The 14,527-nt window shown below is 32.8% G+C and overlaps 1 protein-coding gene across 2 annotated transcripts; it reads right to left on the bottom strand.

Moving 5' to 3' along the window:
* Positions 1–1,064: 1,064 nt before the first annotated feature.
* Positions 1,065–8,773, bottom strand: LOC112001599 (uncharacterized). Of its 2 annotated transcripts, none has more exons than XM_024033772.2 (6): positions 8,028–8,773; positions 5,309–5,901; positions 3,486–3,678; positions 2,674–2,738; positions 2,275–2,485; positions 1,065–1,742 (listed from the first exon to the last, which is right to left on the bottom strand). In XM_024033772.2, the coding sequence occupies exons 1-6, from the start codon at positions 8,229–8,231 to the stop codon at positions 1,380–1,382; spliced, it is 1,629 nt and encodes a 542-aa protein (XP_023889540.1). In that variant the 5' UTR covers positions 8,232–8,773; the 3' UTR covers positions 1,065–1,379. The 2 variants fall into 2 exon arrangements, with proteins under 2 accessions (XP_023889540.1, XP_065628503.1); XM_065772431.1 differs by lacking the exon at positions 8,028–8,773 and adding an exon at positions 6,026–6,444.
* Between the last annotated feature and the right edge of the window lie 5,754 nt (positions 8,774–14,527).

The following is a 14,527-nucleotide window of genomic DNA, read 5'->3' on the forward strand; positions in this document are numbered from 1 at the left end:
TTCAGTGTCTCTAAAAATAATTCCACTAGCAACACTACTTGCAAGTCAAGTGCAATCAAAAGCAATTGTTGATTTTTTTTGTAGTGGAAAAATGAATGCTGAAGGGTTATTTGACCGTTCTTGCAGTCCTACTCAATCTAGAATGGTAATGAACTGTGTCGAATCATAAAAGAATTGTGTCCATAAAATGAATATTTAGAGACATCAAAACCATCAGAACTTTATCTAGGATGCTTGAGAATGATTTTTGAGATGCAGAGATCTGTAGGGAAATAAAACTAAAATTTGGTTAGATGCTTGGAACTGCCTACCTCTTAAGTCCTGAATTTTACTAACTCATATATTATGGTCCAATTCCAACATCATATTTGTGACTCTAGGCCTTTAAGAACAAAGAAATTTCTTACAATCAGTTTAAAGATACTTCTCTGGAGTCTGGATAAAGAGATCAAGAAAAACACCTGTGAAACTGCAAGGTGAGATATTATGATTAAAAAAAATACCAATTCGTGGAGATTGATAGGCTATATTGTATTTTGTTACTTTTCAATGGCTTAAAACAAAAAGATTTAAGTAACTCTTATCAAATAATCAATTTGAGTAATATTTAACATATATACAAAGTGTTCATACAGTTCTTGAATAGTTATCTCTTACGACAAGAATAGAGAATCAGAATATTTCCCAATAGTCAAGTCTCGGTTTCCAAAAGTATCCTTGCCATGCCCATTATGTTGTTAAGCATGAAAAGTCTGCAGAATCTTGCAGAATTCTCAGCACAGTTCACACAAGAAAAGAAGAAGAAAGTGGATAGTGAATACAAGTTGACAATGAAATCTATATTTAACTGTATGTAAGTGAGTGTACTACTGTCTCAGCCAAAAAAAAATAGTAGAGTACTATTGTGGTAATTATACAGAGATATTGAGCTCAAGTAGCACATGCAATCAAGCTGAATTTTATGCGCGAGTGTTTCCCTTAACAAAGCATGCAACTCAAAAGCTTAAACTAGCAAATGGAAATACCCAATAAATACATAAGCCTATAGCCAAGCACGTACCCGATTGAAGCTATAAATGATAACCTATTTGCTGCTTACCATTGCTAGGTCAATTTCTTCCTAACCTTGAAATCTTATATTCATAATACACTTTGTACCAAACAACACAATAAGACTGTTATCAAGATCATAAGAGGAGGTAAATTATGACTATCCTCAGTAATCAAATAATGATACATTTATTTTGTGGACTTTTTTTTTTTTTTTTCTGTAAACACCATCCAAAATGGGACATATAAGAGTAAATAATTGAGCTATGACTTACTCCTAAATAAAATATACATTAATCTGTATACATAAGAATAGAAAAAGAAACATTCTATATCTGCTTATTTTGATTTTCCCAAAAATTCTTCTCCCACAATTCCACTTGTTTTATTGAATTTTCCTTTCTCTGCAGAAATGCATGAAGAGATGGAGGATCATATGGATGAGGCATAGTGCATGGGCTAGTGTACGTGGGACCATTTTCCATGGATTCCATAAAAAATTTCTTCTGCACTCCTGCTGCTGGACAAGCCATTGTCTCTGCACATACTTCAACAGCTTTTCTGGGTCTAATGGGCTTGAATGTTAAGAGCTTAGCATACTCATTTAAAAGATGAAACATGTAATCATATACATATTCCATCTTCAAGTCTTCTTGAATGAATTCACTTGCTGCCTTCCCCATTCCTTGTGCCTGAGTAATCAAATAAAAATAAGTAAACAAGAAAAGGGAAAGGGAAATATGAAAATCAAAGTCAATTCAAAACTGTGTTTGAAATTTTAATTTTGTTAATGTCTCCTTCATATGTCCCATGAATTTTGTGCACTTGAGGTATGAATAGAAAGATAGCAACAAAACAAGCATGGGTTTCGCTTTAAAGAAATTAAACATTGCAAAAAAACTGAAATGATCAGGTAGTTTGACATATGAAAGCCTTTAAGCTTTTAAGTAGTCGCTTATTGGCTTCTTAATATCAGGCCTGTTTAAGTTTCAAAACTCATTGTCTGAAATCATCCCCCTATGAAAATTTTTGGCACTGACAATACTTATTTGGTCATCTACTTGTGGAAACCAATGGTCCAATGTACATACACCAGACACCTAATCTAAACACTTTAAGAACCAACATAACACTTTTTACTTTTCAAAATTTTGATGAATAATGACAAAGTTGGATGCAATTACACCAATGACATCTTCTCAACAAGCCTAAGTATGATATTACCTTTTGCTTATGGCTGTTGCCCCAGTCAACTGCAAACTTAATAGATTTGCATTTGTCATCATTCCTTACAGGCCAGTAGTGGTGCACTGGCATCAAACCTCTTGTGAAGAAATCATAGTAGTGGGGCTTCACAAGTAAGCTAACAGAATCACAAGCAAGTATGTATTTTTCACTGACAGACCAGGCAGAGCCTTCGATATAAATCTTATACCTGCGTTTGTTGTGAAAGGAAGAAACCATATTACTAATTGATAATGGACATAGTCAACAAAAAGAGATGATAAAGTGAACATGGAATTAGTAAACCAAAAAACAAAAAACAAATCATAAAAACTGAAAACTAAAGACAAGCATGTCATGAAAAAAAAAGCAGAAAGAGATTGAAACTTTTTGTCTCACCTATAATTGCATTGGCTAGCCAAGTCTGACTGTTTGTATCCTTCCTTTGATTCTCGGATCCAATCCTGCAAATGAACATCCACTATTGTACCAGTTGCGATACTTTTTTTTACATGTGACATAACAAATTTGCTCATCTTCATATTCTCATGAAGCATCCATTACTCTCATTCACCATTAAACCCCTATTAACATGTTACTGGCATGCGAGAAAAGATCTACTTTTCTCTATGTAAATAGAAAAAGAGGACCCTCATCTTCTTTAAAGTGTATACTTTTAGGTTTGGCTTAAAAGTTTGGCTCCCACCTACACCATAAAGTTGCTAGTGGACTCCAAAGGCTTCACTGTGGGGTACGCCTAAAGAAGAGACAGCTTAGTTGCTTTCTATTCTTCAGTATGTATTTCTTCTTTCCAATAAGAACTTCATTTTAATTATACATTGGAGTATCAGGGACATATGGCCTAGTTATAGAAGTGGCTACCTTCATATGACAAAAAATAACACTTCTAAGATTAAGCATCCTATAATGGAAGTTTTCAAATTGAAAACCAGCCCTCTCTCTGGTGGTATTCTAGGTGTTGTGCCTTAAATTCCTCAATTAAATTCTTGTATTAGTCAATAAATCACATAGTTGAATTTAACTGTCCTTAGAAAGGATAACTTTTTTTGTACTGATCAATGCAGCCATATTGTTGAAATTAATTGGAGAACCTAAGGTACAACACATAAGAAATTGTATCTAAGTTTTATCTATTCAAAGATATACAATTAAAAGAAATTTGAAAGAAAGAAAGAAATTCAAAATGTTACCTGAGCATATACACGAGCATTCCAGTCTTGATTGTCAGAGACATTACATTTCATGAGTTCTTGCCTGATTATAGCAACCGATGGATTACCCTTCCAGTAAGCATAAGGTTCCCTTGCCATCCATCCCATCCTCTTGTTGCCTTCTTTTAGATCATTCAACAAATGTTTCCAAGGCTTTATATTGACCTCAGCCCTACACAAGTACAGGTCAGATTAGGACTTAGGAGGGAAGTTATAGAAAAGAGAAATTGTTTATTAAGAAACGATCCCTTCCTTGGATAGTTAAGAACATCAAATAGTTGTGCACAAGCATGCACGCAAACTCACACACACAACATATATGCATATATGTACCTATCGTTTTATTTTTAAAATGTCATTGAAAAAAAATGTGCTCTATGAGAAAGGAATAAAGTACCACCACTTGAATGTTCTTGATTCAATTTCTCTTTTGAACTTCTAGTATTTTAGTTATAATAAGATATCATCTTTCATATAAGATTATACGAATCTCAATGAGAAATTGTCATTCAATATTGAAAATTTTAAATACTTGAATTTTATACCAAAAAAAAAAAAGTAGTTAAACATGTGTACTTGACACATTTTAAGTAAAGGAGGGGGTATTCAAACATTAGACGTCTTTGTGGAAAATATCAAAAAATGGATCCTTAAAAGTTCAAACCTCTTATATATTTGAATTTAAAAGACCTTTTAATGTTTTTTTTTTCTTTTTTTTTTCTTTCTGAGTATGAGCTCATAATTTTAAGGGGGCAAAGTCTAAAATTTTAGTTTTTTTTATTTATTTATTAATTTTTGTAAAGCATTTAATTTATTTAATTTTTTCAAAGTCATAACATCCCCAACCCAATAGATAGCTCCACTCCTGCTCAAATGGACTCTAGGGTGTATTCCAAGGTTTGTTTATAATTAAGGAAGTGATGACAAGCTTTATAGTCTGGAATAATTATTAACTATTGTGGGAGTAAATTTTTTATTTTTTATTTTATATGAGATCTTACTATGTGAGTTTATAGTAAAATCTATTATTCAAGCAAGAAGATAAAGTATTAATCCCATAATATTGAATAAAGACATAGTTTTTCTCTAAACTAGTTTGAAGGAATGTCCTACAACCTTCTATGTAGATGTTTATAAGACTATTCACATCTATACATATATAGTTGAAAAACATTCACATATATTATTTAAAAAATTCACATGACTCATTTAAAAATGTCATGTAATTAAAAATACACATATATGATCCTTTTAATCACTCAATAGGTTTAGAGATAAACTTTTTTAAGTTGAGTAATAACTCCTTAATATTTTTAGGGGGTAAAAGGCAAGTATGACATAGATTGATTTATAATATTATAATAAGTAGTGATTTTAAAAATACGCACATATGATCCCTTTAACCACCCAATAGTGCATTAGAGCAAAATTTCCCCAAACAAACAAGTTTAGAGGTAAATTTTTTTAAGATGAGTAATAACTTTTTAATAGTTTGAGGGGGTAAAGTGCAAGTATGACATAGATCAATTTATAATATTATAATAAATAGTGGTTTAATTGTGCTAAACTGATTATTACTAAAATGAATAAAGTTACTGACACAACATTTTTACAATAAATTCTAAATGATAAGCAATAACAGTAATGGAATTAGACGAGGAGCAATAACAAATTACTACATAAAATTTGTTGTAAAATTGTTGTTATTTCACCAAAGCTATGGAGAAGAGTGAGCCGTTGGATTGTGAGAGTGAGTGAAACAAGCACAAGTGGAGATTGTAAGAGAGTAAAAAAAGTCTTACCATCCCCAAAAGGACCAATCAGGGAAAACAATATCCAATGTATCATCATCCCCACAGTACCGAAATAGCGGAGGTGGGCCCGTGGAATTGGGCCCTTGATAGTCCTTCGTTTTGATGACTGGCCAGTCAACGCAATCAAACATTAGCTCCAAGTCAGGTATTTTCCCAGGGTACCTTCGCAGTAACTGTAGGATCCCCCACAAAGTAAAAACGTCTCTTGTTTGAAACGCCCTCTGAAATCTCTCCACATAAGCTTTGCCCTTCACTATCACTAGCTTGAAATTTGCTGTCGCTTTAGCCCTTTCCAACATGTCCCTCGTGATCCCAGTGTGGGCCCAGGGCCGTAGATCTTCGTGGATCCAACGGAAGTACTCGGGACACGTGGGTGGTGATGGACGGTCAGGATCTTCTTCTGTGTTGAACGTGGTTGGGTAGTTTGAAGGGCAGGTTCGTGTGCGGCTGTAGGCTGTACAGTTTAATGGGATCACAATTTGTTCCAAGGGCTTTTTAGGAATTTCGGGGATTCTTTGAGGGTATACGTGGGATGTTTTAGTAGTTAGCTTTGAAGTTGGTGCCGAATTGTCATCTACACCCTGAGACACGTAGCACAATGCTTAATAGTCAATAACACAAGAATAATTTAATTCTTACGCATGGTAAAATAATACTTCTTTAATTTTCTCAAGAAAACCTAGGGGTAAAAAAAAAATCAATTACCTCAATAAAATAATAAGATAGAACATAATCAATCATTATCTTATAGACTTCTTGAACTTATGCCTTAGTTTCACAATCCAAATGCAGCCGGATTTGACTTGAGAAATGACAAATTCGATAATAACTCCACAGACTTTGAATGTATTCATTGTTTTCAGAATTGTTTTATTTCTAACAACAAAGCCAATTGTCAAAACTTGCATATACTTCCTTTGGTTTCGTTATCATCCAAAAGTTGAATTTATAAAATCTAGCCAAACATATATTAACATCTAGATATAATCGCTTAAATATTTCAAATGGTTTCGAAAAAAGAAAAGGTTGCAGCAAAAAATAGTATATAAAAGAATCATTTACATCTGATATTACTTTTCTTCAATGGCAAGTACATAACTTACAAGCTCATTCTTTAAATGTGTCATTAGAGGACTCTTTAAAAAAAAAAAAAAAAACTCATTTCATAAACAAAAGAACAACCTAACAAGATTATCATAGAATAGAGGAATGCCCTAAGCCCTTCTTATAAAGCCGTGAGAGTAATAAAATGATTTTGACTGACGACAATTATATAAAATGAGAGTAAAAGGAGAAAGCTGTCCACAACTACTGGAAATCTAGTAAATTACAATATTTCTTCAAACAGTATTCAACCTAGGAATAATTTTACTACCGACAAAGACAACGCGCAATTTGTCAGTTGTCAGTTGTTACTGATCAAAAACGGCACAAGTTGTTTGATCGCTAAACCAACAGCTTCTAGACACGTTTTATGACTTCATTCACTTTGTTTGTACTTCATAGTTTATACCCACAATTAGACCCACCCAAAAGGTTTTTTCCTTAAAAAAAAAAAAAAAAAAAAAAACCCAAAAGCCAACTCAATATTTTTAATGGAGATGTTCAGCTCTTCAGGGTTCTCTTCTTCCCAGTACGTTGTGTAACTATGGAAATTATCAACAAAAAAAAACAATGTTAAAGTGTTAATTTTTTTTTCCTACAAGCTATATCACAATTTATTAATGAGATATATATATATATATATTTTTTTTTCTACAACCTTTATCACAATTTATTAAAATGATAAGTTAGTATCACTTCTATCTATTTATATTATTACATTTTTTTTTTACAATTTTTATCAATCATAATATATTAAAATGATAAGTTATGATTAAAATAATACAACTTTCACATATATCTATTACTACTATTTTGATATATTATTACTATTTTATGATGAATAATAAGGTAATACCTCTCTCACATATATCTATTGCTCCTATTTTTATTTCACAACACTAAAAGTATTCCGCACGAAATTATGAAAAAAAATTTGATCCTCTCCACTTCTTGAAAACAAAATGATACTGCTACACTAGAGGTACAACCTACAATAGTTGACATCACTACAAGTTCATAATCATAGTCCGCTCAACAACAAGTAACTTTATCACCATAACTATTATCACAATTTGCCACTATTTAAAGCTGTCGATTCACATAAACCCATTAGTTTTGTTTGACCATTTGCAACTCAACACTTCGATGAATTGTGACTAAAGTTGCGAAAATTATTGCGAGAGTAGACTTAATCGTCACTAACAGGGGTCCACACGTGGTGATAAGTGTCCCCCATTAATGACTACCTCCTTTGTGGAAGTCTAAGACCGAGTGAGGTTGAGTGGTTTAACAGCCAAACTTAACGGACACTGATCAAGCCGCGTGTTTAGGCCTAGAAAATCTATCTTGCTCCACAATAACACCCCGCCACGTGTAGTGTATGCGTTTTCAGACACCAACGTGTCGTTTTATGAACTCTGAAAGTCGTCGTTTCCAGTGCGATTCGGCTCCATATGGTGGTGGTGTAACCTCACCACCTCAAGTGCCGTTTCAATCGCGGAAGACAACGACGTGTCGTGTAAAATTTCTTTCACGAATAAAGTAAAACAAAATCATTGATAGTAGTAGAGTATTATTATAATAATACATTAATAATACTTACAGTGGTGTAGAGGACGCGCGTGAAGACAAACGCGCCGGCGATCAGGAAGAAGAGGAAGACGAAGAAAGCAGAGGATCGGGCAGGAGCCTTCATAAATGGCCGCCAGATCATGTCTGCGAAGTGACGATAAAGCCCCGACCTTGGCAAGAAATAACACAACTCAAACCTCTGAGGCATATTGTAATTGTAATTGTACTCTCTCATGCTATGTTTCGAATTTCCAACTGTACACTTTCTGACAAGACAACAACTTCACTCAAACTTTTAGTTTCTCAAACTGGGTTTATCAGACTTGGCTGATTGGGAGCTTTTGATATGATGGGTTTTTTGTTAAGTGACGTGATATGATCTACCTAACGTTTCAGTTTCAGTTACTATTGTTGTTGTGCAGGAAAAATGGAACTGGTTGAGAAAAAATGTGTTGGATTGTGTTTCGGTAAATGTAACTGAATTTGTTTAGATCAGAGATAAAAGCTTTGGGTACACTGACAAAACAAGGGAAAAGGAAATGCAAAGAGAGAGATATTTTGGGTACACGAAAAAGTAAAGTATGGAAATGACGAAAGAAAGAGGTGGAAAATGAACTCACAGGAAGTGAGAGGGTTTTTTTTATTTTAATAAGGAAACTTTTAGAGGTAGATAGAATCTCGTGAGCAAATGTGACTCTCTCCCAAACTCTTTTTTTCATTCACTGGAACAGAGTATAGAAAAGGACAACAGAGTTTCACTAATTTTAGATCTAGGATGTGAGTGACAAAGAGGGAGTAGAGCCAAATGTGTAAGCCCCCACTTTTTCAGCTTCTTTCTTATGCGTTTGTTTGAATAGTACTTAACTTTTACAGCTTCTATGGGTTTGTTTGAATAGTATTATTATTGGAAACTAAAAACTAAAAATACTGTAATGGAATAATTTTTAAATATGTAGATAATATCGTAGGTCTTAATTTTAAAGGTTTTTTTTTTTTTTTTACTGAATTCTGTACTTTGAAAAATGCACAAAACTTACTATTTTTCAACAAAACGTAAAAAGGCACGTTCAACGTGCGTTCCAAGCGCACACTATATGTGACTATTTATTAATAATGTTTCACAAATTTTTGGGTGCCTAGATTTAAGTATCCAGTTATATGGCTGTTGAATTTGGCATACCATTTGGTCTTATTAGTTTGATAGAAGCGATTTTGTTGCTTTATTTTGCAAATACAGAACAGCATACGAGTATACAAGGGATGTCTAATTTAGTTAGAGAGATATAAAAAAGTTGTTCTCATATCAGTGCCAAGAGTTCTCCTTATGATTTAAAAGAAATTTCTAAAAATTGATTCTAATTAAGATGTCCAAAAAAAAAGAAAAAAGATGTAATAAGGAAATGAAGAAGAATTCAATTTATAATTTTAAGTCTATAAATCGAAAGAACAATATGATATTCAAAGCATTCACATGATCACATCTATTTTTGAACTTTGAAGTAAAAAAATCACTTCTTTATATTTTAGCTACCTAATATTAAATTTTTAACACACTATATATATATATATATATCACTTTTCATTTTCGTATACATCCAATTAAAATATTTATCATAAATGATTTTTTTTTTTTGGGAATAGAGAAAAAGGAGAGAGGATTTGTTTGAATAAAAAAAAAGAGAACAAAGTTTTACAAAATATTCCATGTGACACTGTAGCATTTTGCAAAAGATAAAATATTTGGATTGTGTAACAAAAACTGAACATGTAACCTTTTTTAATGTTTCTTAAGAGCATTCTTCTTTAGTTCTTGTTGCCTTTTTGGAGTAAAGGATAAAAACGTTATATGTTAGAAGAAAGTGTACAGAAACAGAAGTATAACAAAGAGAGCATACATATTCAGTTTTGTAAAGTTTGGACAACTTTTGCAATTAAAAGTCATTTTTTTTTTGGGATGAAGAACCAATTTTGTGAGTAAAATTTGACTAAAATAGATGATATGAACTATGAAGAATGGGACATGAATGCTCTCAATTATGATGCTTTTCAATTTCAATTTGAGTAATTATAAAAAAAAGGTTTTGAAGGGTCAGATCCTAAAAACAACCTTGCATCATAAGTAAATTAAAGGAGATTATTACCTTCATGGAACAACTTGTTTGCTTGCCCTCCCTATAACAATAGGGCCCAGCATCATGTGAAAGGAGGACACCGCCAAACTTTTAATCCACCGACAAATACTTTTTAGTATATTAAAGATCATATTTTATTTTACTAGTTGATGGAAGAATCTTAGGAGGTGATGTATTAATAAAGGTCATATTTTCTGGTATCTTCCACACCTTTTTCACTGGCTCTCTCTTAAAAAGTAATTTAAGATCCCCTGGTACGTGCTTAATTTTTATTTAATTTTATTATTTAAGATTTTATTTTTGTTATTAGGAGTCCTTTTGGATAGGCTTTTTCCTGGACAAAAACGTACAATTTGATACAAAACGTACAGTTTGATACAAAACGTAATATACACAATAATTTGAAGAAGCTGTTTTAACTAAATCACGTTTACAAATCCACGGTTTTAAAGAAGTAGTATCTAATTGCATTTTCAATATCAAGCAAATAGAATGTTTTTGCATCGCTATTTTTTTTTTTTTGTTCAAAAAACCAAAAATACCCTTAAATAGCTAGCTATATTATCCTTTTTTTTTTTTTCTCTTTGAATAGTCACTCTTCACCAATTTCCCTCAGTAACCTCTACTTCATTGAACGTCGGCTGATATATCAATTCCAAGCGGTACTGAAAAGAATATACATATTTACGTTTTAAACGATTTTTGCTAAATGAAATGATCCTGTGGTAGTAGTCACCAACACATCGTTGGTTTCTTGAAGGAACCCACCTCCTCATAGCCGGTAGCTTCTCCTTTTTTTTTGCTTTTTCTTTTGCGTTTTTGTGTTCTTTGCTTCTTCTCTTCTTCTTTTTCAGTCCTTTGCATGTAGTCTGCCTTCACTGCCTTGTATTGATTTATTGTTTAATAGTTAATACTTTAATTTCTTTTAGTTTTGTAATCAAAAAATGAATAGGATAAACTAATGGTACACTACTTCCTTCGCTTCAAAGCTTATAAGACAACAAGTGAGGGGTTTTCCTTCGATGTGGGACTCTTGGGACACCGTCCGAGGACGTTTCCAAGCATGCCTAGGACATTGTCATGCATGCCTAGGAAGTTGCAAAAACCGTCCGAGGACGGCCTAAGTGGTTGCATGCATGCCTAGGACGTTCCGAGCATGCCTAGGTACCCACAATAGGAATCAAAGAAGTTGAACAAAAGGGGACTCTTTATGTTAATTAAGAAATTTTCACAGATTCAGATTCTGTTGTTTGATTACATTGAAAAGAGGGATAGACCAATTATCTAAAGATTTTTCTTATAAGAGTTGAAATTCTCCATTTCTTAGGAGAAACAAAACAAAACCATGGACCATCCGAATTGGATTGATACACAATACTGGTAAATCTTATCAATCTCATCTTTATAAGTATAGAACAATTGATGAACTAAACTTCTCTAAAAAAAAAAATTGATCATGAACTAGAATTTCCAATAATTTGAGAGGAGTTAGGTTACATGTATATGGCATACCATTAGTAACAATTCTTTATTAATTAAGTAGTAATATTGCCAACCTCTTCAGCTTATTTTTCTCTTCTTTATTTTATTTTTTGGGGAGTACGCTGTTCTGTCTGTACAGTACCAGGCCCATGCTTAGTGCAACAACACATGGGCGATGCACAGGGCACGAAAGCCCCAAAGCAAGCTACTATGCTGGACTCTACCCTTTGAAATATATAAATTTAATATTGTATATCAGCCCACACGTCTAAATATGAAATATTAAACACATACTTAAATAAACCAACGAGTTAGTGCAAAGTGCGACAACACATGTTCTGTGAGGTGGCTTTGTGATAAAAAATCGTCCATTTGTAAAGGTTGTTATTTATGGCACTCTTGCAATGATGAGAACAAACATTTATCCACAATCAGAGAAGCATTATATGAGGCATGAAAGCATGGTTTCAGGGAGATAATCTTTTCTCTAAGATCAAATTAATGGGTAAAGCTAATTTAGACACATCGCCTAACTAACTTGGAGAATGTTCTCATCATAGATGATATTGCAACATTAAAGAAGATGATTAAGCACATTCATATTGAAGTTGCTCCTCAATCGGTATTCCAAGAAGTTCAAAGAATAGCAAACATGGCGACAACAACTTTTATAAGTCTCTCTTAGATGTGATTTTATTTGGCGATAACAAAAAAAAAAAAAAAAAAAAAAAAAAAAAAAAAAAAAAACGTGTTCTATTAAGAGGTGACAATTGTTAATAAACCATTTTAGGAAAATTTTGATACCATTTTCATAAGAAATATAAAAAACTGTCAATTTTTTTCTCATAAAAAGTTTTTTTTTTAATATTTTCTAAATCAATATTCTTAGGGCATTTGTTTACTTTTCCCTACAAATAAAAGGCAAATTTTCAAGCATTAGTCTCCTAAACCAGGTTTTCTTAAGAATATAGAAATGCTCTAGCTCTAGAATTCACCTTTTGTGTTCTAAGAAAAGAACACTTTAAGACTATTGCAATAATCCAAGTTGAATAGGAGAAACCACCTAGGGGTTGGTTTAAACTTATTCTGATGGGTCATCGCTTGGAAATCTAGGTCCTGCAAGGAGTGGAGGTCTTATTAGAAACACTTATGGAGATTAGATTAAGGGTTATTCTTGAAGAATAGGGTGTACACCATTGTATCAGCTGAGTTTTGGGCTCTTAGAGATGGGGTTTTTTTTTTTTTTTGGAGAAAGTAGAGATGGGTTAATTTTGGGTGTACAACTGAATATCCAAAACTTAGAAGTAAAACTTAATGCTAGTCTAGTCTCTTTCATGCACATTAATGCAATAATTAACTTTAGATCATCCTCCATCTTTTGTACTACCTTTGAAGTTTTTAGATCATTACAATATTTTCATATTTTAGAGAGGCAAACTTTTTTTTTTTTTTTTGGATAGGTAAAGAGGCAAACTTGAGTGTGAATGTGTGATGGAAGAAGAGAGCGTGACCAGTTATGATATTTAGGTTATTTTGTATATGTCTTTATGATATTTTTTAATGGGTATTCTTTTTTAATATGGAAATTTATAATGGGTGTTCTAAGTGATTCTCTTTGTCCTCTTTAAATATAGTTTTGGGGACAAGTTTGAAAATAACATAAAAGTGGTAAAAGGGGATGGCCAACATGTACGGGCAGTTTCATCTCATTCGGCAATATATAGATTTGACAACCATTTTCTCAAAAAATAAAAATAAAAAAAGGATTTGACAACCCACCTACTCTTTGGATAAAAATGATATTGTGGTTCATTGAAAAAAAGAAAGAATGATATAGTGGGGAAAGTTTAATTCATTTCTTCAGCAAAAAAATCATTTGGTCTTCCTTTCCAAAGAGTATAAACTTTCTGATTGTTGAACAAGTGTATTCATACTCCATTTGTTTAGCCGTAAAACATTTTCAAATACAGAATAATTTTAGTAAAACATTATTAGGTGTTTGGTAGGAAATATATAAAATATTTCCAGCACAAACTACTAAAATTAGTGCCTCAGTCATCAGAATCGTCAATGTTGAAAGTCCAATGATCGGATCACTAGCGCTTAAGGTGGTTGTTTAAAGTAATCACTTTTAATCCCTAATTTTTTTTTTGAAGAAATAATCCCTAAAAAACTTAAAGCAATTAATTTTAGTCCCTAAAAACCTTAATGGCTTGTTTGGAAGTTTAGAGAGGGAGGAGAGTAGAGAAGAGTAGAGGGAAAGGGAGTAATGGGGAGGAGAGTAGAGGAGAATGATTCACCTCCACCTTATTTGGATGTTTTTAAAATTAGTAAGGGGGAAGGGAGTAATTAGCCCTTCCCTTATGTAATTTTGTTAATATAATAAGAGTAAATTAGGTAATTTACTTGGTCAATAGTTTATGTATTCTACTCCCCTCCAAATCTCTCCAATTTGGGGGAATTAAAATTGGGGGGCTAGAGGGAGTCCAAACCCCTCCAAACTCCTCCAAACTCCTCCCCCTCATTCTTTAAAAATCTTCCAAACAAGGTAATTGCATTACTCTCCTCCCTCTACTCTACTCCCCCTCCTTTTTTAAACATCCAAACATGCCATAAAGTAATCGATTTTAGTCCATAACAAATTTAAAGCGGTCACTTCTAGTCTTTATTGAATGATGACATACTAGTTTTTAGTTTGGCTACAATATACAAGGGACTAAAAATAATTGATTTATACTTTAGAGTAGTGTTTGTTGTACACACCCTACTACGTACTATTATAGTTCAATATAGATCAAAAATGTGTGTAACAGGTTTTTTTTTCCTTTTCCGTAAACTTTTGGCCCAAAATGGCTCAGATACTAAACCCAAGGAACTAATGGGGTATTGTTTGAGCCTTTCTTTATGTCTTGTGGAG

The sequence above is a fragment of the Quercus suber genome, unplaced genomic scaffold (genome assembly GCF_002906115.3).
Source record: "Quercus suber isolate HL8 unplaced genomic scaffold, Cork oak 2.0 scaffold_5, whole genome shotgun sequence".
Taxonomy (NCBI): Eukaryota; Viridiplantae; Streptophyta; class Magnoliopsida; order Fagales; family Fagaceae; genus Quercus; species Quercus suber.